Consider the following 24,577-nt stretch of genomic DNA (forward strand, 5'->3'; position numbering starts at 1 on the left):
TTCTGCAAAGACCTGCTCTCTCTTCCTGAGTAGCTCAGGGTTAGCAGTCAGAGGCTGAAAATTGGCGGGTCCATGGGATTTTGTGAAATATTTGCAATTACACTTCACAGTAAGGTACACAGAATTTAAATAACAGAATATTGAGGAACTGGAGAATCATTGAGGAATGTTTATTAATACTTTTGATTATACTGACAACTTTCTTCACTAGTAGTTCCTGATAAACTCTGAACCAGCTGGTGAACATTTGAAAAGCTATTCAATATTCATTCATTATTAACTACTTAAACACGACCTCCTGTTTCTGTGCACCAATCATAATGTTACATAATGCTGAGTAGTTACTAAGTAGTCCCTCATTACTTTATCTTATAGTTACTCGCTTGTGTGTGTGTAATGAAGTACTGATTCTGTATCAGTAACCACTCAAGTAAAGTTGTACATCATACTGAGTGGTTACTGATACAGAATCAGTAATTCGTTACACATCCATTAGTCTCTTTGTGGTGGTGACTATGGGGGCCTTCTGATACATCACACTATGTGTAGTTTATAATGAGCCAAACAAGTGGCTGAACAACAAGAAGCTTATATTGGAACATTACCAGAGGGTTTAATGTTACTATTACTGATTTAGTAGTACAATATCGAGTAAACACTGGTGATTTAGTGGCAGCTGTGGGAGATGACTCCAACATTCACATCCACATCCATATTATATTTCTTTTAATTTCCATCTATTTAAACCAGTCAACACCTTAAACAAAAACTTTCAAAGACAAGGACAAAGACCACCACCACTAACAACAACAACAAATAATACATCTTGATAAACATTTTACATACATGAGCTGGGATTCAAGACAATGATCAAATATACGTCAAATGTAAAGCTTTAAACCAGATCATCTCAAACTAACTTTATCAGACTTCTAGCTTCGAATAGTCTTAAAATCCTTCTGGAAGTCTCCAAGAGTATTTTTTCACTGTTTAAAGAAATGACAGCTTCCTACAAATTATACTCAACTATTTCCAGGTATATTGTAGAACACACCACCCCAGTGTTATTTTTCAACATACTGAAATGTCAGCAGATAAGGCAAGGTAACAACCGGTACGCAACTTCATAATCTACCCTTGTCTTTGAATGTCCACATGCACATCTGTAGAAAACAAGAAGAAAAACAAAATTAATAACTAAAGGCTACTACAAGCAAAATGAATTGATTCAGCCACATAAAATATGAGCCACTCTGACAAAGACAGGCTTCAAGTAAGCTGATGGGAGGAGGCAACCTAATATAGTTGGTGTCTAGAGCATCCATGTGATGTAATAAAACATGGTGCCTTTTGGTTACTAACAGATTTGCAGTTGGTGTAAATGACAATACTGCTATTGTGTCTACATGACCACTTTTTTAGGTACATGTGCACATTCTAACGCAATCAAATGCAATAAAATACAACAGCAACATAAATTCTGCTTACACTGAGCTCATAATGTTCAGGTTTTGTTGAAGCTGTCATAAATCTGTAATGCAGTTTCACTCACCATGACCTCAACAAACAAACAGTGGAGGTAAGACTTTGAGGAACTGAACATTAAGCTTCATTAAGGCAGAACGGATTGCGTTAGATAGTGGTCCACACTATTCAAACACTCTTCAGTCTCATGTAAGTCATGCATACCCACACTCACAACTCAATGTTTGAGTTACTGTAGAAATAAAGGCCCAAACTTGTTGGTAAAAATATTTAGGGGCCGGCCCACTGTTCTGTCTGTGACGTACAATCCTCTAGTTTCAGTTTTAATTTCTCTGTGCACAGATCTGCTCAACGGTGTAGATTAGGCTCCGGTTAAACGCATTTCAGGATGGCCACAGTCAATCATAATGCACTCAGCCCGGATAGTCTAATAGTGGCTAAAACCAGTCTGCGGCTCTGTCAGAAAAAACCCAGAGAGTGTCCACAGTGCGATGGGTTACACCTGTGCAAGTATTTCGTATGCGGGGACTGTACGTTCGGGTGAGTAGACTGTCATTGTGTTAACTCACATTTGGAGGGTTTGCAATTTGTTTTTATGTTAACTAGTGGTGAGCGGTTTGTTATAGCAAGTCAAAACTTGAGCACTCTTGAGCACCTGGAGGCAAGACGTTTCACTCTTTAAAGCCCCACACCCTCCACTTTCCACTTTTCATTTCCTGAATAGACCTTTTCTATTCTATTCTTTTCTAGCCTTTTTTGGGGGGCGTGTATGACAGGTTGGCACACATTTCATACATTCCGCCAGTGTTTGATGATCCATCTAGCAGGACAACTCACACTTAAAACATCTTGCCGGTACACTGAGTTTGGCGAACACAGGTAGTTGACAGCAAAACTCCACACAACATGAGCCTGAGCAGAGGCCTAATCAAGATAAAATGAAACATCTGTGTGGGACTGCAGGGTGTTGAAGTAAAAGCAGTTTGTGAGTCCTGTGCTCAGTGACAGAGGTGATTGTTGATTGTGATTGTTGAACAACAAAATGCATTCTGTGGGTCCTTAATTTACCAGAAATGCCAGCAGTAGACCAAATGTATACTTTTAAGCTATGTCAGTGGTAAATTCACTAAAACCACAGCCCTTCACTGAGATTACACTTTATTTATTCTTCAGACACAAGTGTAAAAATCCCCATAGTGTGGCTTCTACACACAATGCAGAGCTTTTGAGGAGACATGGTCTTCAAGATTTGACAGAGAAGCAGTTGTTCCAGCTCTTACTGCAGAATGATCCTTACCTGCTTCCTGAGGTAGGTTGTACTAGCAACAGAAACTATTGCTATTGGGTAGGAAATGATATAAATTTCTGAATGATCCATCATACATTTTTGTTGGAATCACACGTTAACCTCTGTACACATCTCTAGATTTGTCCACATTATAACAAGGGCGATGGCTGCAAGTTCACGACCTCCTGCAACAAACTTCACGTCTGCCAGCATTACCTCCAGGGCGACTGTAAGTTTGGCTCTTCCTGCAAGAGAACCCACCATTTCAATGCCCATGGAATGAAGATCTTCCGAGGATTCAGTCAGGAGAATATTGAAAATCTTCATGAGATCTACAGAAATAAATTCATCATTGTGGAACAGCAGGAGAGAGGAGCCACTGCTGGTCCTGGTAAAGAATTAAAGACTCTTATAGAAAACTTTTGAACTGCACAGTGTATCAGTGTATTTTATATAGAAATACATGTCTGCTGCAGTGCTGCCAGAGGCGAGAATCCCCTCTCAGCAGTCTTCCCACAGCAGACCTGCATGCCTCACGAGTTCTTCTCCATCGAAAGCCATGAGTGATGCTGACAGGAATGAAATCTGCCTCTTCTTTATTCGCAGACACTGCAGCTTCAAAGGTAACACTGAGAGCAGTCATATCTACAGAAACCTCTCAACACGTGTGTGCAAAGAGAATCTAATGAGTGCCTTTGTACCTTTTTTTTCCCTAGAGAAGTGTGCCCGTGTCCATTGGCACCTGCCTTACAGATGGCAGGTGTTAGACAGCGATGGTGTGACCTGGAAGGACCTGCCTAACATGGAGGACATTGAAAAGGCCTACTGTGATCCAGAACATGACAAAGACTGCATGGCAACAATAGGGACTCCCGGATTTCTGTCTATTCAAAGGTTCATGAATGGAGAAATAGACCACAGAGAAGCACAGACAACTGTCTTTGTAGAGTGATATAGATTTTTAAGCATTTGTTCACATTAGGTGTTTAAAAGTGTTTAAAAATGTCTAGGAAAATGTTGTTTTACTGATGCTGCTTGCTTCCAGCTCTTCACCCTCCCTTGTGCAGTCAGTTGACTTCATGGCGATGACATTTAGAGGTTCTCCAGTTAGTCGCCTGTCCACTGCCTCGTCTGTCTCGAAGCCCCCCCACTTCATTCTTACAACAGAGTGGCTTTGGTACTGGAAGGATGACAGTGGGAAATGGCTGGAGTTTGGAAAGGTCAGTCAAACATGTATGAGTGTGTTTGATCCTTCATAGTCCCTGTTTGAAAGAACAAGTACACAGTGATTTACTACGTCCTCATCTTCTTTCTTTACTAATCACTTTTTCCATTGCTGGCACACTTTGAATTGCTGTCTGCGGTTTTTCCTCCACAGAGCGATGGTGACACACCAGCCTCTATTACATCTCAAACTCTGGAGAACGTCTACCTGGCAGACAGAGATACAGAGATTCCTTTTGGTGCTGGCAAACAGCAGTATATTCTCTACTTCAAAGGTGCACCAGGAACCCAACAGATGTATCAGCAGAACGTAAAGTACAAAACCAAGAGAGAGGTCAGAAGGAGGCCTCGCTTTGTGTCTGCTCATGACGTGGAGGTGAAGCTGAAGAGGTATTTTCATTTCTGATATAGATATTTTGCATTGTCTTTGCAGCACTGCTGTTTTGAATCCGGTGACTTTGTTAATCAGTCAGTTTTTGTGTTTGTGTCCTCTGTAGTGCATCACCTCACAACTCCAGCTCCTCCACCGATGAAAGTTTCCCATCCTACTGGGACAAAAAGGCCCTACCAGATGTTGGATACAAGGTATTTTTGTAGCTTGAGTTATTGTCACTAATATTCCTGTTTTTGTTACCGATTTTGTTCGTCCATATCCAACCATTCGTTAATGACCTGTTCATCTACACCGTTCTCTTATGTTTCAGCTCATTACTCTCTCCAAATCTGCAAAGGAGTTTGAAAGGATTGAGATGTTGTTTAAGCACACCATGACCAAGAGTAGTATTAACAGCATCCAGAGGATCCAGAATCCCTCTCTGTGGACAGTCTTTCAGTGGTAAATCACAAAACATTTTGGCTTAAAGCAGCAGTAATCATTTTTTTTACAGTAACAATGTGAAAGTAATGTGAAATTGGCTTCTCTTCTTGTGGCGATGAACCTATAGAGAATTTTCAGCTAAATCTGCAGCTCCTCTCAGTTTTAGGGAGCTTTATAGCGAGTTTCAGCTCATTGCTTACCTGTCATGCCCACAGCTTTACTGTTGTGGTTCACTCACAGCTGTCATAGCCTTGTTTGCAGCCACAGCAGGAAGTTGTTTGCTCTAAAGCTGTGAAACAGCAGACAGATACAATTTAATGAAGCTTTTAGCAGCCAAGATTTTTTCCTCAGGAGCTGGTAGAGATAAAAAAAAATATAAGCTTATAGAAGCAGCAACTGATTAATGTGAATACTTAGTTGTACATCATCATACATATGTTTTCTGCATTGTGTGGTCAGGCAGAAAGGGCAGATGAAGAAGAGGAATGGAGGGAGTGCTGTGAATGAGCAGTACTTGTTCCACGGGACAGATGAGTCCCTGGTTGAGGCCATCTGTGACCAGAACTTTGACTGGAGGGTATGTGGCGTCCACGGCACAGCCTATGGCAAAGGTAGAGTGGATCAGTTTAAGTAGTAGTTTAAATAGCTGTTCATGTTAAATCCTGATCATACAGCATATATGATATAATGCATAAATGTCTTTTCCTCAAATTTCCTGCACTGTGTTATGTTTTGGTGAGGGAGCAGTAAACTTTGGATTCCCTGGTTTATCAGACAAAAGGCAGCATGCTTCACCGTGGCAGTATGAAAGAACCTATCACAAACTTGGACTTGACAGTCTTTTGGGCTGTGCTATAACTAACACATTTCTATATTTTAGGAAGCTACTTTGCCAGAGATGCATCCTACTCAGACAGATATTCCAGAAACAAAATAAGCCTGAAGAAGACCATGTTTGTTGCTCTGGTCCTGGTGGGGGAGTACACCAGGGGAAGCAGGAGCTACGTCCGTCCCCCGGCAAAAGAAGACGGCAAAACCTTCTACGACAGTTGCGTTGACCACAAGAGCAACCCTGGCATCTATGTTGTCTTTGAAAAACAACAGATTTATCCAGAGTATCTTATCAACTACTCATAAGTCACAATTCTGTCGTTTCTATATTTGAGGATGTTTTTACTTTGGAATCTAGTGGCTTTGTGGGGTTTCACAGTGATAGAGAATGCAGTCAGTTCCTTTACTTCAGTGAGATATTGAATATAGGGCTTTTTATTGTATTTTTACAGCATGGATTTTTCACTTATGCTTCAGTAAGGGTATATATTAAATTGCTGGATTATTAAATGGTTATGAAACATTTTAAAGAAGCAAATCTTTGAGGTGGTGGTAGTGTGAACTTATACACTTTTGGGCAGTTTGAGTTGATACGTTACAATATTATCCTCTGAAGTGTAGTGGATTATAGGTATGAAGTAGAAAAAATGGGAAAACTTTTTCTGTGTAGTCATTACCTGTATACCAACAGAAAACAATGCTTTTTTTTGGCCAGTAATCTGTCAAAGAATGTCTGTCAAAGGTCATTCATTAAAGTTCAAATGAAGGGGTACTGTGGGCAACAAATCATCTTGTTCAGTTTTGGAATGAAATTCACTGATTGTTATGTAATAAACACAAACTGTCATTAAAGTAGTCACTGTAATTATATGACAACAGATCAAACCAACAGGAGAAATCTCATCACCAAATGTAAAGGTTTAATTACATACAAGTGGCATATATATGTTGTTTCATAGAAACATTTGAATTATTTATTCACAAATATTTTATAGATTCAAAATCCAAATTATCTGTGAGCTGTAATTCTCCAGTGTGAGAATTATAAAGTGAGCAGCAGAAAAGGGAGCGGCTCAGTTAAACAGCAGGAATGTGCAAACATTCAAGTTCAGCTGACAGAATTGATCATGAGCATTGTGGCATTTAACATTTCAGGCTGAACTTGTTCTATCAGCTACCCTCATCATTATTGTTCTGTACAACTGCTTTCTGTTAACTGAAATGACAGCAGTAACGCGTGAAGACCATAAAAAAATCAAATAAAATCAATTAAAATATCAAATTAATTTGATTTGTAAATAATAACTAAGAATCAGTGCAAGGAAGAAGAAAGAAAGGTAGTATTGAAACTAACACCATTATTCAGATGCAAAAAGGCTTTCCCTAAATCACATTGTGTAACACAGCAATATTGTAGCCTGTTCAAAAGCACACATAACAAAGTTTAAGTATTGCTGCATACTGGGGCAAGAAGCTGACAGTTCTGTCCGTGAGAGTCCTACACATTTCTACTCCTTTGTTTGCTCGTCTCTCTTTCTTCTTTTTTTTTTTTCAGTCCACTTTCCAGTTCATTCCCCAAGACGACCAGTACTGCGATCGAGGTATTCTGTGTCCTGTAACGTATTCAGATTACCTATGGAAATATTTTCATTTAAAGGAACAAATTGTGAAGCCTACTCACACACTCCACACTGTGTGTCAGGATGCTTTGCAACTCTTCAGAGAATTTTTTCCTACTATGCAAGAAGATGAACAGTAACTTTCTAATTGTCTGGTGAAGAATTCGCTTGACCTTGTCCCAAGTCTCTCCTTTGGATTTTCACAAATATGCCATTCTTGGGTCCTAGAGTGCTCGACGACTTCAACTCAAGAGGAACCTGCACAAAGAAAAGAAATGCCCATGTAAAAAGGGAACATCTTCCTCCATACATGTTTGTATTTTCAAATGTAAGATTACATTCATAACAGCCAACAGATACATACTGAAGTTGACATTTGAAATTACATTATCATTATTATTATTTTTATTCTTATTATCACTGTTACTATTATTATTATCATCATTATTTCAATTATGCATGATGGGATATTAACAGCTGTATAACTGTTTTCACAAGAGGACTGATTCTGACTGACAGATATTTTTCCATTTCAAATGCACATGCGTGTGTGTAAATGTGTTTTCTGTGTGTATGATACCCTTCTTTGACTTGAAATGTTATGAACAAACAGTTTTTTTTTTTATTATATTGTTACTGTTATTGTTATTTTATTGTTTTAAAGGTGTCCAGCCCACCTTGGTCTCAGAGCAGGCCACGATGTTGAACGTGCGGAACAGACGCACAAGAGCCATCTTGATTTCCAGTTGGGCGAGCCTCATTCCCACGCAGTTTCGAGGACCAGCCCCAAACGGCAGGTATACAAATGGATGTCGACTGGCCTTGGCCTCTGGTGTGAACCTGGAGATCCAACCACAAGTTTTATTTTTGAATGAATTAAAAGCAGAGGAGAGTTCGACTCAGTATTAAAATAGAGGATTTTATTTAGCTTCAGTGCAGTTTAATGCAAGGATTTTACTACCATTGCTACTACGGTGTTTGCATGTATGTGATAGACATATGCCATCATATATACTACATACACAAGGAGCAGACACTGTAGTTTTTCTTAATTACTATCACAACAGCCTCCTACCGCCCAGGGATGAACCTCTCAGGCTCTGGCCAGTGCTCTGGGTCGTAGTGGAGGAAGCCTGCTGGGATCTCCAGCGTCGCTCCTTTAGGGAGGAACTGGCCGTTCACCATGCAGTCGTGGTCGATGTCTCTCGCAAACCTTGGTGGGGCAAAATGCCACCTTTTATACGTCTGAACTCATTTTCCCTTTCCTGTTTGTACCATCTTTGTGATTCCTCTATGATTTTGGTGATTATAAAAATAAGCAAAACTCTACTTCATACATGTGGAAAAATAAGTGGACTTATTTTTGACTAAATCTAGTAAAAGTTGATTTTTGACTTTTATCATCATTTAATGTTCCTAATTTACCTGAATCCAGGAGGGTAAAGGCGCAGTGTTTCACTTATAACCATGTCTAAATACTTCAGTTCCTGGACATTTGTGTAATCTGGTGACTCCTACAACAGAAGAGAAAACACCAAATCAGTTATGAATATTTTTGAAGTTTTCACAACACCACAAAAACAAGAGAGAAAGAAAGAAAAAGTCTGTGAGAACTCAATCTGTCTTGAGATAAATCAACAACTGTTCAACAGACACTCACATGTCTGGTGAAGAACTCATCCACCTCTTCCTGTACTTTGCACTGACACTCCGGGTGGATGGCCAGGAGGTAGCAGGTGAAAGCCAACGTGTTGCTGCTGGTCTCGTAGCCTGCCAGCAGAAAGACAAAAGCCTGACCCACAATCTCATCCTCAGTCATCATCTTCTTCTGTGGACGCCTGGTGGGTGGTTCCTGCGGGTGAAGACGGTCCTCCTGACCGGAGGCCGATGGTTGTGTCTGCTTGCTCGTTTGATCGAGCTCATCAGCAGTGTTCGCTGTGTCAAACTGTTCCAAAGACACACACTCTTTGCTGGTTCGTGCATCTAACATCAGCTGAAGGAAATCTCGACGCCTCTAAACGTTAAAAATAAAAGATTTACTGACAAAAACGCCTTCCCCAAGACTGTACTGTATTTAACATTATTAAGTGTCCATTAGAGTCACCTGTTCAGGAGGCTGCTCCTCTCTCTGCTTGATGATCTTCTGAATGCTGTTGATGAAGAAATGACTCATCTGATCTCGTCTTTTATTGGGGAGGAGTCCCGCCAGAGGAGCCGCCACGGATGGAAAAGCAACTGGACACACAAATCAAATGTACTGGGGTGACTCTACTTGAAATGCCAACTTTACACACTTATACAGAACTGTACAATCATAAATGCTTTGTTTTACTGTCTGCTTAATAAAATTTATCATCCACTTAAGAGTTACCGGGGAAGTCAAGACACTGAGAAATATTCTGCATTTCAATCTACACCACAACAGAGTACAGCAAAGCCTCCACTTTTAGGTCTACGCTGTATTAATACTTTACACTTTTTCCCTAATTGCATTCCTGTATACACATTCTTTATACAAATATATCAATTGTACATGAACAACAATACAAAAAGATTGGACTGACGGAAAAATAGCATGATGGGCCTGAAGAAAGAAAAGGAGAAGAACATCTGTGCGTGGTGGACAAACGGGTCATCTGGGTTGTTCTGAGAATCCACCTGAGTTGCAAAAGCCACACTGGCAATAACATCCATGGTGAAGCAGCCAAAACACCTGCAAGAACATGCACACACACAGAAATATGAGGCAGGACAGAAAAAGACAACACAACTCTAATAGACTCTATTCATTGCTGTGTGATTACTTGTGGATGTCAAAGGCCTCCGCTGACTCAGTGTAAACATTCAGGTTGTTCATCAGGGCATCAGTGGCTGTGTTGATGAGTGGGACCATCTACAGGAAAATATAAGAGACCTTGACACTCTTCAGAGCTGCTAAGACTTTCTGGAAAAATACTGTTTACCACAAAATCTAGGAAAATGTTCCACAAACAAAAAACACACATACCAGGCAGTAAAAAAAAAATGCTTTATGGATCAAAGTACACAAACTCAGTGGATGTACAGTAACTGCTTTTAAATAAAAGATGAAACATGTGGTGCAGTATGTGGAGCAGATGTGCAGTAAAAGTTGTAAGGATGAATACTTTATCACAGTTTATTAAAAGTCTATTAAAATATGTCTCTGAAAAAAATTGGGTGAGAAATGCACAAAGACGTCACAGAATCTTGGTTCCTATTTGTTTTGCACTGTTACAGTTTGATCTGAGATTGTGTCTTGATGTGTGAGTGAAGGGGCAGCCCTCCTCTCAGTCTGATTTCTGTCCTCTTTGGGTCTGTCGAAGCAGGCATACAAAAATGCTGAAGTCCAATCTGAAGTTCGACAACAGCCCTAAAGTCATTAGTGACCTTGTCCAATTTCAAAATTTTCAGACCGCAAAAAATTCTTTGTAATAAATGAGGGCAGTTTTAATCGGTGCCCAATAAATTCATATCTCACCTCCTTCATCTTGGCAGCACTGAACGCTGGGGTCAGGATGCTCCGCACTCTCTTCCAGCGTTCATTCCTCAACATGAGCAGACAGTCAGTTGTAGGCTTGGTGGCAAAGCGAAGAGTCTGTGCAGTGAGGACAAGCACAAACATCAGTTATAATTACATCAAAGTTTACGTTAAAATCATGAATAAGCACGTGTACTTGTGCCTGCTCTGGTTAATGTCCTCACCATTCTGTTTGGGAAGCTGTTGAAGTCCCTGACCATCACTTGTCTCAGCATGTCAGGATCCGCTACCACCACCACTGGTCTGCGACCCACATAGTACCTGAAATATACAAAGAACAGTCTCAGGTAAATCAAACAACCTATGTTCAGACCCTCATTTTATCAAATGCTGAAGCAGAAAGTGTTCCTTCTACTTACCCACAAACTCTGCCATGTGTCTTAATAAGATCACTGAGGGGGTTGAAAAAACCCTAAAATGAAAGTTAAAGAACATCAGAAAAGACAAAAAATTACAACTCAAAACTTCAGAAAGGAAACAGAGAAGCTCTTCTTAGGAATCATATTAACTCCACGTGGGAGACAGACTGTCTTCGTGTAAATTCGAGAAAGCAGAAAAATATCAGCCTGTATATATATATAAGAAGGCCAGGAAAGAAATGAATCAGGCTTGTTTGAGATGAACTGCACCTCGCCTGGTCAGCAGAGGAGAGCAGGCAGCAGCACTGGGCAGAGACAAAGCTGAGGCCCAGTTGGACAGTTTAACGCAGCTTTCAATCTCGACAGAAGTACTCACATCCTGTTAGATTTTGACTTATTAGAATGTTATATCAGTCCCATATATCAGATGGAGCACAGTCTCAAGTTATTTTAAATATCACAGTGTAGCCTATTCATCTACTGTACAGATGAATAGACTTCTCTATGTAAGTAAACTGAAAACATTCTTCTCTATGTAAGTAAACTGAAAACATTTGTCAAAATGAAATCAGCTCAATGTTAATACAGGCCTGTCCGTAATACTAAGATATACTGTATGCACATTATAATATCAGTTAAAGTAAATTAAGTATATTAATTAAAGTATTTATTCTTTCTGCTACTACTCACAACTAAACATCACCATCAGCCACACAACATGTCTTCTCTTAACAGATTAAACCTTCAAAATCAGACAAATTAAATTCTCTCAAATTCAACAAAACGAAAAGTTTCAGTAAATCCTCATACTATTGAGTCAACTTCTAAATGATTACACTGTCATTACAGAAAACCAAAGGCAAAACAAAAACACAATCATATATTTGTCTCTTTACATCAAATATTGCTACTTTGAAGTGTTCTTCAATGTAGAACTGTGGGAGTGCAGTAATATGCTGGAGGGAAGATTTTTCTCACATCAGCTCTGATAGAAATGAAAGGCAAAGAAGGACAAGGTTTGATGGATGGAAGGATGGAAAGGAGGATGGAAATCTCACCTGGCGAAACATGAATACGTTGCCAAAGAAAGGCACTGGTTTTGGATGTTTGATGCCGCATCGAGAGAGGACAGAAAAAGGGTAAACTGAATACCTAGAAGACAAGAGTTGTGTTGATGAGTGACGTATGAAAAGAAAAAAGCAAATCCAGTGAAGAATATAGATCAGTGTTTTCCCAAATATTCAGCTCAGTGATTAATTAGTACATTATTACATTCCAATCTTTTAACCTGTCAGCTTGTCTGTCTTGACTGATGTGTGCATGTGTTAGTTGGTTTATTTTCAATGGAGCACACAAAACGGCACAATTGATCGAGTTTGTCAGTTTGTTCCCTGAATGGTTAGGGGTATTTTAAGCTGTTCCTTCAAGAGATTCTCTGTAACATGCTATCAGAAACCTTTAAGTGCAGATCTGCAAATGTCAGATTAATGAAGAGTGTACTGAATATCTGAAAGTGTGTTTTTATGTTATTAGTGGATTGCAAACTAAACAGCAGCTGCAAGCATCACATACAGGCGGGGATTTAAAGCATGTACTGACCAGTAGAGAAGAGCAAGAAAAATGAGGAAGAGGCTGAGCGTCACAGACAAGCCACTGGCCTTCATGTGGAATACATTTAGGAAGTCAACTACAGCCTCCATAATGTAAAACCTCCTGTCAGTTCTCCACTATTAGATCAAGACTCCTGGGGGTGGGGAGAAGAGAAAAGAAAAAAAACTGCTGGATATGTGTTTGAGACACCTTGGTCACTGGTACAAATATTCTGACTGCAAAATTGTAAAAGCCTAAAAACACTGTATCTTAATTGTAATAGTAGCTGTTTGTTTTAGCAGCTTTGTCCGAAGCCTTTCAAATGTTCACCTTTCCCCTCCATTTTAAACACAGGGGTCAGCTCTGTCCGCTCCACTGACATGCATAAATACTGCATTTCCTGTTTACACACCACAGTTTAATGGAACATTTAACTGCTTTACGCGAGGCACAAACCTTAAACAGCTAACCAAATAGCCCATCTTTATTTAAGTAGAAACAGAGCGTTTAAAACTCCGTCATATCATTTGTGATGCTAGGCTACAAGCCAAAAATCATAGCGGTTAGTTTACGCATTAAGCTCTCTGTTTCCGTTATTAAATCTGGAAAAACTTGGCACTACAGCATGTAAATATTAGTGAAAACAAACGTATGTACACTCACTTTACATGCTCCTCCTTGTCAACAGTAATATTACGTTTTCTTCGCCCTGTTAATAGGTGGCAATCCAATAAAAAGCCGAGGATTATCCTGCCACCTACTGTACGGGAGTCTCGTTACACTTGCCAACCCAAGGACACATTGAACCACTCTCAGCTCTGAACTTGCTTCTGGTCCCTGAACATTATTGGCTGACAAATCATTGGAAAAATAAACTGAAAATACAATGGAGCCTGAATTTTGGGAAGGGGATGCATCAAAGGTATCATGCTTAAATCCATCATTTTAATTTGTTGAACAGCAGTTCAGAGTTACAGATACAGTTTTGGTGTGGTGTTCCCTCCTCACTGGTCACACAACAGTAAAACCTAGCTTCATTACTGACGCAACAAACCGAGAAAAATGAGGAATATGTGAAACTGAGGGATTATGAAGATGAAAGCAGAAGGTTTAGCCCTGTTTGAAACTAATAACTGAGTTTTGCAGCATATTGTTGCTTATTTGATGGGATACTACATCAGATAGTATAAAATAAAGCTAACAATCCAAAGAAAAGACCTACATGTCAGTCTATGGACCGTTCCTGCAGTGCAAAAGCCCTAAATGTGACCCCTACTAAGAGAAATAGTTGTACTGCAGGCTGCATCTTGCAGTTCCTCAAATTGCCTGTAGAGCGCATTCACACACCATCTTATCTATGTACTGACAATCAGCCTCAGAGACAAAACCGTGTTTACACAGAGCCTTTTATTCCACTGAAGATAAGAGCTAAATCTGAATTTAAAAATGCCCACATGTACACAGGTCAATTAAACTTGCAAATTGCAACAGCTAACATCTCTGAAACAGTTTAAGAACATTAATTGAAACCTTTCACCACTTTTAAAACACATTACACTTTATGCATTTTCTGACAGATTTCAACACATAGCAGAGACCACATTTTGGACGTGCAGCAGTTCTTCTGTCTTCTCTGACATATCCTGATGTATCCTGATGCACATTCACTGTTCCCATGACTTTGACTTCTGGTGTGACAGATCATCAGGGCAGCTGGACTTTTTGAATTTAAATGACAGTGTCCTAATTATGCAGACTCAATGACTGATCCAAATCCTTTGAGGTGTCAAACAAAGCTGACTATATAGGTTTTGTGTGTGCATGTGATGTGATCAATCAATCAGAGTCCATCTGTGTAAGGAGGCATACCACCATGTACAGGATGTGCAAAGATTTGTGTGTTGAACTGTGCAAATCAGCGCTTTAGCTGACAAACTAATCTGTTGTTTCCAAAGCTTCCAATAGTCACACACGCTTCTGATGTATCTGAATCAGTACTGTTTGGCCTCAGTGAAGAACGACCCTCATAGTGGAGAGAGAAAAGGTCAAAGAGGTCGACAAAGATTAAAAATTAAAAAAGTTAGAGAATACCAGAGGAGGTTATCTAGATTCAGAGAAGTTCATTCTCCCAAAGTAGAGATGCACAATATTTCTGGTCTGATAAACATGTGACATCCTTTGCACAGTATGCAGCCAGGCAGGAATAACAATGGGAGCTGGAGCAGCACTAAGCTATTAATAGAGAGACTAGCTGAGGAAGAAATAAGGAGTTGGGTTTAGCCTCCTCTGAGGTCCACCAGAGGGCACTGGGAGCCTGAAATGAAACATGATGAACACCCTCCCCCTCCCTTCCAGTGTACCACCACTCAGACTGCCTAAAGCCACTGGATGTCAAACTTTGACGTATGGCTGAATGCAGTCTGAAAGCAACGTTGCTGGGATGATGCTCAGTTAGTGGTACAAATAGGTACAGAGGAAGGTGTGTGTCACTATTTCTTTTTCAGGAAGTGTTGATTTGCATCTCTTTCTGACCCCCAGCTACTTTTTTCAAGACTCGCTGAAAATGTGGGCATTTTCAGAGATCTTCTGACTCATTTAAACCGTTCAGTCTTTGCAGACTCCACCTGCCACAGTCTGTAGGACAACCTTTAAAAGGGCAAAACACCTGCAGGGGGACATCCATCAGAACCTGCTGTTATATCACCCTGTTCATTTATTGGCAACTAAAACAACTAAAACTCAAAGAGAAATCGATTTTTTTTTTTGTCATTAAGATGCCATGCACGTCAAAGTTGCCTCTAAACACAACATCCAAATATTTTAAGTCAAAACATTTCATGTATCTGAACAAAACATTAGAGAAAATATTTATTAACACTAACAGTGAATTCTATGTCACAGCTCATATGAAACATGATGGATGAATTTATAATTCATAACGAAAAGCTATTTGTGTGGTTCTAACATGCTCACACTGCTGTGCATGCTGTTCATGACTCAAGACAACAAATAGTCCATCTAAACTGTATTTTAAGGTGGGATCTCCCAAAAGAAAGCCCAAAAAGGAACTCTTAATAGTTTTGAATTTAAGCTCTTAAGGGAAAAATACCTTTTTGACTTCGACTTTGCTGCGCTGTCTTACACAAAAGTCACTTTTTTCTTGCCTGGACTAAATACTAAGTTTAAGACAAACGTACACCCCCAAAAGGAGAGGAAATTTTTAGGGCATGAGAGAAAAGAAGCTCTCAGCTTTGGCAGGTTACTCCGTGAGGGCAGACCTTGGCAGAATAGCAGCCTGAACGCTGGCAGAACAGTCTCTCTGATGTGTCATGTCTGATGCTTAATGAGTCCAGGTAAAATGTTTGCTGTGAGACAGGAGCAAGGGAGCTAATGAAATCCCTACCACCCTGCCTTCGGAAGCAATTACCTCAAAATAAACATTAAGCAGCAGACGATGTGTCAAATCACGTCTATTAGCTCAAACCACAAATGCAACGTTGCTTTAAAAATTCACAGAAATTTCTTGAACGTTTCTGTATTCCATGGGGCCTTCCCAAAAACTTCAAGGTAAAGAACAACACTGCCTGGTCAGAGGATTCAGCAGCTTCTGTGTGCTTATATTAGCCTCTTCTCTGTTAAATGAAGAATGAAGATGTTAAAAATAGCAGTGCAGTGGAATCTCTTACCGATGATCTGCCTCCTGAGGAGCCAAAGTGTCCTTATTTCTATTTTATTTTCAATACGTTCATTAACAGGCCTCATCTGATGGAGACAAAGACAACCAATTACTGCGCAAATACTGTAAGGTCAAGTGTGGTGGCCCTTCCTTTCATGCCTGATTTGTCTTTGTGTTCTGGCCTCCATGTTCCTTTGTGGTGCCTCCCATTCCGGTCGGTGTGTGCATGGCCTTCCAGTAGTCTCACCGCGGCTTATTTACATTAAATTACTTCCTATTTGAATGAGAGACGAGCCTAGACGTAGGCATGCACTGGGCACGCACACACAGTGCAGCGTAAAGCAGAGCAGCATCTCATGAAATCACCGGTCTCTTTAGCTTGCTCTCCCTCTCATGCATGCATGTTGAGAGCTTCGGGAAGTTGCTGAAATGCAAATATATTGACTGCTGCTTTCCATTATGTTTTGTGGTCAAAAACCACATACAGGTTGCAGAGAGAAAAAGCCTTTCAAAGAAAATATTGGGTCAATGTAGGATCATACACAATAAGAAGGGACTGTGAAAACTAGCCTGAATAGGGCTAATAAAGGGACAGTCAAAAAGTCTTGTCAAAATGTTTTTTTAGTATAAATGACATAGTATAAAATTAGTATAAATTGACTGTGTATAATGTGAGAGTTATTACTTGCAGTGACAAACCCTCAGAGAATTATCATCCAACTCAGCAGGTCTCCTCAGCTCTATGAAGCAGTTTAGTGTTTTTAAGCCATAGTTTTGTTTTTGAGTTCTATGCCTTTCATGTTTTGGTTCACTTTCATGGGTCATATTCACCTCATTTCCAGCAAAAAAGCTCTAAAAACTTGCTTCACCTGCCCAGCACCAAACAGCAAATAGAGTTAGTGACTTGTAGGAGAACACAGTGAAGCATTTAGCAACTAAAGAGTCTAATATTTCCCTCAGGAATTGGCAGAGACCAAAATCAGAGCTAAAGGGAGAATGAATACTAAGCTTACACTCACCATGGTGCCAGAAATGCAACTCATAAATTAGTGCTATTTTTTTCCCTGAATTTGCTGAATTTGTAACAAGAGTCAAAAGAAATGCTGCTTGTCTGGCAGTGAGTCTTGTGACAGACATTGAATGTAACAACCAACAGCCAAACAAACAGACTGCAAACAAGCAAACTGATTTCCACGTGCACCACATCCTGCCCGCATTCAGCACGACAAGATAAGACTTCACCTCAGCAGTCGATCATAAGACTGTCTTTGTCCTTCTTTATATGTCCATTTACAAGTGTTAATTCTTACCAGTTTTGACTTGGCTTGGTTTATTGGATTTTTGCCTGCTCCTTGACTGTACGACCGTGCGTGACAACCAGTTTCTTCTTTGCCTATTTGAACTTCACCTCTGTGTTAGAGGTGAAATGTTAAAAGCAATGTGTCAACAGCTTGTTACTGCTGACCCCAAATGGCCAGAAAAATCTGTTAGTGTGTTATTGTGGGTTTAATTTCAGAGTAAAAGGTCCTGAGGTGTTGAAGAAGCGAAGGAATCTTCATTTAACTGGTGCTCAAATGCTGAAAATGGATAAATGGAAACACACAAGCGTTCCCTCTCTGCTTTACTAGAGGTAATTATTCCAGTGGCCAAATTGCTAATTAGTTTAAGTAATTGCTAAAGGTGTTTATGTGTGTGTTGTGAGTTGGAGATGATTGTACTATTGTCTGGCAAGAGACCAGAGAGAGACAAGAGCACTGAAAAAAGGAGCCGGTCACTGTGAGTTGATTGTTCAGGTTCACCAGTTGGCCACCCTTAAGACATCAAAGCAATGCAAAGCAATTAAGATAATGATTTGAATGACAAAAACACAAAGCTACCTGTCTAGCACACAGTACAAATAACACCACATTTGCCAATCAGGCCTTATGCCAAATAGAGGCAGAGGGAAGATGAGAGTTCCTCTGGGAAAAGAAATGAATTTCAATTTTATTTATTTATTTATTTATTTTTTTGGAAAAAAAGGACAGACAAGGTTCCAGGTGAAACTCAATTATGCAAACACTTATTCATAAACAGTCACTGCCACACATGCACGCCCACACTCGCCCTCATAAAGGCAAAATTGTGAAGAGCTGTTGGAGGTGTACACACTGGATGTAAGGAGAGAATTTTCACAATCTATTAACATATCAGAGCTGAGTCTTAAATGATGTGGACTGAAAAAGAAGAGAAAAGGAGAGAAGAGCAGAAGGGGAAGATGCCGAACTAAATTCACACTGACCGAAGAACACACACATTTCACACACACTTCTGTGCATGCACACCACACTAACAGACTCAATTGCGAGAGATTGCGCCGATGAGTTTTGATGTGCTGATTTTCTCCCTGTTTATTATTCAATAATGCCTGGGATTTCAGGCTGAACACAGGTCACCATCCTGTATCAGAAAATTACCATTTCAATTACAGTGTTAGCGGAGGCAGCTGATGGCTGCGGTATACATCCATCAGCTGCCTTTGTACTCAACCCCACATTCACATAGAGTAAGCCCAGGATCATGGGAAGCAATGGGGGCTGAAATGGCATGGGTAATGAATAATTATTACCTGAAAGCAAAAAAGGGAGTCCGTTCTGTTCTGTTTAAGATACAGACAATAATTGTACTATAAGGGCCAGAACTCATAAATATATTTAAACAAAAAAATACCTGACAGCACTGCGGTTTGAATAAATGCATGCATCATATACTGCATGGTGGTGATGGTATACTGATAGCATGGGTGATATTTATAGTCAACCTTGTAGGAGAGCTCTGGGACGCATTATTTTCATTACCTCAGCAGAAACAAATGTAAAGTAGTTGATGTTAAATGAAAGCCAGATCTATTAACAGCTATCTGAAACTCCTGCTGTGAGTTACATGAAAGAGTGAAGGAACCACAAAGCCGCAGGGTTTCCCTGCCAGATCAGCGGGGAGTCTTGTAGTGATCAGTAGACATGCAGGTAGCTGGACAGTAATTATACAACTAAACAAGACTGGTTTATAACATACATGGACAAAAAAATACTGTAGAGCCACAAATCTATTACACAGACAGGAAATGGGAAATACATCTGAGAAGACACTGTACACTGCCAGCCCAGCTCATAAACAACAGACAAAGTTAAAAACTAGCAGGTGAACATAGTGGAGCAGTTAACAGCTAAAGAGCCAGGTGTTTCCCTCAGGAGGAACTGGTAGAGAAAAGAAACAGAGGTAAGAGGAGAGTGGATATTGGACTTGGATTTGTCTCCATTCGGTTCCAAATGAATGCCAGTGGTGCTTTGTTTCAGCTCAGTGTGTAAATAAGCAGCTGTTAGCCACCTGTTGGCCATATGAGCTTTGAACAGTGACATACGTGTGTCACTGCTTCTTGTGCAATCAGTGCAGACTTAACGTGTTGACTGAGATCGTATTCAGGGAGTTCAGGATGCTGTTGATATCCTACAGAATCTCAGTCAGTCTCTTCTGTAGCCTGCCTCTTCAGATGGTATACAGTGAGGAAATAGTGTCCATAAGATGCATTTGGACTGCCATACTTTAGCAGAAGTGCACAGACAACAGCCACTGGGAGAGACTGCCAAGACTTTTGCCGTATGCTGCTTGGACCGTAAGATGATGTCTGCAAACATGTTTTGTACGTCTGTCTTCCAACTGCTCACCACATAGGGAAAAAAACTGTTGCTTGTGATGATGCTTTTCTGGTCTTGTGAGATTAATTGGCTCCCCTCATTACTAGATCAGTTCCATCTCCCAAATTGGAAGCACCACAGAGATGGCGCTAGAGTCTTCCATGAAAAAAAAAAGCAGTCTATATTCGACACCTACATGAGATAGAAATTAGTTTATTGAGAGATGTCACAAGAATACTGCAGCTCATCAAGGTGGTTGAGCCCCCCACACACAAACAAACACTCTGCATACAATTGCACATCTTTTGGCTTCGACGTTTATGTGGGACCCCTTCTGTTTTACTTCAGAGACGGTCTGACCTTCAGAGCTGGCAGTGTGCACTGCCTCCGTCACATGTCACTACTCTGTAGTCGTTTTGGCATTTGTAATGCTCACACTGTGCCCACTAAACAATATATTCTTCTTTGCCTCTACCTCCCCAGCAAGTACTTCAATCTCATAATTTCTCTTATGAGTTTTTTTTCTCTCAATTTGTCATTGTTCTTTGCATGTAGACAGAGCACATTAATATTAATTAGGGTTGCTTCAGTGACTATTTATAGGAAACTCTGAGTATTAAAGGGGTACACATTGTGTTAGAAATCAGAATATTTTTGGGTGTTTGCACTTGCAGTGTTTCATCCGTGAACAACCTTTTGACGTGAATTCTGCAGTTTTGCAAATGAGGCCCCTGTCCTGTGCTGTGGCAGTTTTTTATCATGGATGAACTGCAGGTTTAGCTTATCAGCGAAATCTTATGTCGACCAAAAAATATGTTTATTTGTCTTACAGCTCACACTTGCTGAGATTCAAATAAATAAACATAATAGCAGGGGTCAATGTTGTTACCTCCATTATGGAAGAGCAAATCGAATCATCTGCTTTGATAAAGTGATGCAAATTTATACAGCTGATGTTATCATTTTGTTTTTGTAAATCTTTGAATACCAGGACAGCCAACATGTCAGATCAAAGGCAAAACTGAGATGAGTCGGTTTTATTTAACTTTCCTCAAACTCTCCCTCTCTGAGAGGATCACAGAGGACCTCTCGGGGTAATCTCTGCTGTGTTTGGGAAGGAAGAGCATCTACATTTACTCCGAACAGCTGGATTTGAGAGAGAGAGAGAGAGAGAGAGGGAGAGAGAGAGAGAGAGAGAGAGAGAGAGAGGAGCGCTGTCTTCGCTGTACTCTCTTCAATCCAGCCGGAATGCAAATCAGGTCTACTTCCCCATCAGGTGATATAAATATAAATCAAAGATAACTTTAAATGACATATCATGAATCCAAATAAAAGCACCTGTTTTGCTGTGTTGAAGCCTGCAAAATGTAAATGTGTTTCAGAAACGACAACAACATACGTCTAAATGTCACTTCTTTAAATCTCTGCAATAAGGGAATATTTTATCATGGGCTCATTTTTACTTTATGTATTCCTCGGTTCCTGAGTGCACTGATATGACAGCAACACACCTGAACTATCCACAAGGCTTTATGGAAGCAGTTCTTTTATACAAGCTGAGAGATAGCTGTGGTGAGGAGAACAGATAGCTTTATTATAGAGGGTGACAGCTCACTGTCACTGTCATCAGGGCCATGGAGAAGGCTAACACAAGAACTTCAGCACAATTAAGCATGCATGGGGAAATTATTACCCTAACTGAGACATCTTTTATATTGTATTCAATAAGTGTGTGTATTTGTGGTTCAACCTCTCGTGGGTTCACTGCAGAAAAGATGGCTTATCTAACAATGTGTGCTGCGTGACCGCTGACTACCTCGAAATTATGCTTAGGACCATTCAAGAATGGGAATATTAATGAGCTTGTGGGTGTGGAGAATGAAGCACTGTTACATCTTCATCTATGCTGTCCATTATCTGTCTGGAAACCACAAAATCCAAAACATATTCACAGGACAGCAAAAAAAACCGAGGTAAATTTTGCCATGGAGAGGAATTATATCAAAATATCAAAATAATCAAAATAATAACATTCCAGGACAAAAAGTCACCATACAATATTAATCAAAAAGGATGAAGCTACAGCGATTGTAGGCTTTTTGTGTTTATTCAGTCACTGAGCCAGGGGTGATAGTCACACTGCTCTGTTGAGATAAGATCTGTCTCGGTTGATGCTGCTTGTGTGAATAATGCATTAGAGATGATGACCCCTCCCTGACCAAGAGATGGACAGAAATAACACTGACGTCAGCCCCAAGCCTCTTGGTACCACACGGCACAAAGAGAGGATATGGAGGGGATATTAAGCCTGCAGTGCTTCTCAGGGATCAGCTACACCTCTCAATCCGACTGTCTCTCCATCGGGGAGGGTGGGGGTGGGGGGGGGGGGTGAATCTGTGTCAGACTCTCCCTCTCTCTTGTCTTTTCATGGTGACGTGACAGGCATCTCTGAACACCAGGGAGCAGAGAGGAGAGGCCACTCACTGGGATGAAATGGGACTGCGGAAAGATATTTTTTGCCACGTCCACATGTGCACGCATGCACACACACACAAGTACATTTCAATTTATCTGTACTTTTGCAGACACAGACCTGCCGTCCGTCAATGTGATGTGTACAATTGAAGCCAAAATTTATTTGAGAAATCAAACCTTTATTAACAGATTATTCATACAGATTATCATTTTTCTGCTTCTTCAGTTCTCCTTCTTTATGTCATGCTTTCCCTTTCTCTGTCTTTTCCATCAGTGTAAGGTGGTTGTATTCTGGGTCATGGGGTGTCAGTGCTGGAGGCCTACAAGTAGAGGCTCACTGCACTGCTGTTATTCAGCCTTGTGTCCAAATTATCACAAGAGTGTAAGCTTCTCAGGATTATCTGCAGGAAACCCCCCGGGGAGTTCTCTGTTCCTCTCCTCCCTACACCAACCTCTGCACTCCTTCATGTACAGCATAGTAAGACTACAGTCACATTTCAAAGTCACTTAGCTAATCATATATCAAAAGACAATACGGTCTTATTAACCAGCTGGTCAGCCAACAAATCAGTCATCTGGTGAGTAGCCAGCCTCCCAACCAGTCAGCCAGCTGGCTCTTATCCTGTGCAAACACGGAGACAACAAATCAAATATTTATTCATGAATTATCCAATGGTAGGAGAAAATTCCCATTGTAGAAGGATTATTAGTAAACTTATCTACAGTCTGGCCACAGTCAAAATGCTTACCAAAACACTTTGATTTTCAGAACTTCTCAGTTTTTTTCTGAAAGATTAGCTCATTGTGGGTGCAAACACAAAACAAAACATGGAGACATGTAGATTTCACTATATCTTTTCATCACGGCCAATCGTCCCAACTGAATTCTCAAAGAAGCATCTGTGGAAGCTCAGAGCGTAGTTACAGGTCAGAGTTTGGAGACTGGTGAAGAGCTTAACATCCTGGCATATTCAATGAAGGCTTATTGAATTTCATTAAGGAAAAAAAGTTTCATATTTGTGTTCAACAGATATCAGTAAGAGTCCCCAATCTCTCCTCTAGTGTGTCAAGATATGAATACAGGGAGAATTCATAATTTAAACAGAGCAGGTGAGATGTAGCTGTGTGAATGTGCAGTCATCTCATAGTCATAAATATGCTCTCTCTCTCTCTCTCTCTACATTTATTCTTTCATTTCCCTTGCCAAGTTTCCCTTAACGAAAGAGGCTTTTCCTATTTCTTTGTTAATGAGAGTATTCATATTTTACGCATCGTCTTCTAGGCTGCTAATTCAGCATAATTAAATCCTGCATGTCTGCAGATTTGAGGCAGTGGGCTCAGATTACATTTATTTGAGGCAGTCTGATCTGAATTGCCTCGTTGATGTAAATCTATATGATGTTAATCAGTGGTGCAGTATGTAGCTATCATAGAGTGTAGCATCACTGACCTGGGTGTTCAGGCTTTCTGTAAAACGTGTTCACTAATCCAGGGGTCTGCGTTGATCTTAATCTTCCTCACTTTCTCTTTGCTCTCTCGCTCTCAGACGTGCAACAGTACTGAGCTACTCTATCTATCCAATAAAATGTAGAACAGTGGGTGGCAAACACTGATGCAAGTCACTTTAAGAGGCTAACCTCAAACCTTGGTTATTATCCACAGGTGTGAAGTAACTAATGAAATCACATTAATTTCTAATGGATATCATCCCTTTTCAGTTGACTTAAGACCCCCATAAAAGCTGCTGCTGACGCCAGATGTTATAAATGTTGCTCTTAAAGAGACAAAGTATAGACTACTAGCCTCATTTCCTCACCTAATAAATATTCCTTTTAGACAAATCTACTCAGTTCTCTGAAATCTCTTGAGAGAAAAAGGAAGAAATAAATACATATTTATTTTTTCCCACATCAGGGAGTAGGGATGCATATGAAATTGAAGTGCATAACGAAATTGATCTTGATCTGTATTTCTATCAGG

At 40.2% G+C, this 24,577-nt stretch overlaps 2 protein-coding genes across 2 annotated transcripts; one reads left to right on the forward strand and one right to left on the reverse strand.

The window, feature by feature from the left end:
- Positions 1-1,806: 1,806 nt before the first annotated feature.
- LOC124061450 (protein mono-ADP-ribosyltransferase PARP12-like) lies at positions 1,807-6,500 on the forward strand. Its single transcript, XM_046393264.1, has 11 exons — positions 1,807-2,025; positions 2,659-2,794; positions 2,912-3,164; positions 3,250-3,396; positions 3,490-3,667; positions 3,819-3,993; positions 4,152-4,387; positions 4,495-4,582; positions 4,702-4,832; positions 5,274-5,425; positions 5,695-6,500. The coding sequence occupies exons 1-11, from the start codon at positions 1,874-1,876 to the stop codon at positions 5,949-5,951; spliced, it is 1,905 nt and encodes a 634-aa protein (XP_046249220.1). The 5' UTR covers positions 1,807-1,873; the 3' UTR covers positions 5,952-6,500.
- tbxas1 (thromboxane A synthase 1 (platelet)) lies at positions 5,999-13,548 on the reverse strand. The gene is made up of 14 exons (XM_046393265.1): positions 13,436-13,548; positions 12,782-12,926; positions 12,241-12,334; positions 11,183-11,235; positions 10,988-11,084; positions 10,764-10,880; positions 10,069-10,157; positions 9,829-9,977; positions 9,369-9,499; positions 8,925-9,278; positions 8,690-8,778; positions 8,340-8,477; positions 7,942-8,104; positions 5,999-7,522 (listed from the first exon to the last, which is right to left on the reverse strand). Exons 2-14 carry the CDS (start codon positions 12,880-12,882, stop codon positions 7,409-7,411), a joined length of 1,689 nt encoding a protein of 562 aa, XP_046249221.1. The 5' UTR covers positions 12,883-12,926; positions 13,436-13,548; the 3' UTR covers positions 5,999-7,408.
- Between the last annotated feature and the right edge of the window lie 11,029 nt (positions 13,549-24,577).

Source organism: Scatophagus argus, chromosome 7, assembly GCF_020382885.2.
Source record: "Scatophagus argus isolate fScaArg1 chromosome 7, fScaArg1.pri, whole genome shotgun sequence".
NCBI classification, from domain to species: Eukaryota; Metazoa; Chordata; class Actinopteri; family Scatophagidae; genus Scatophagus; species Scatophagus argus.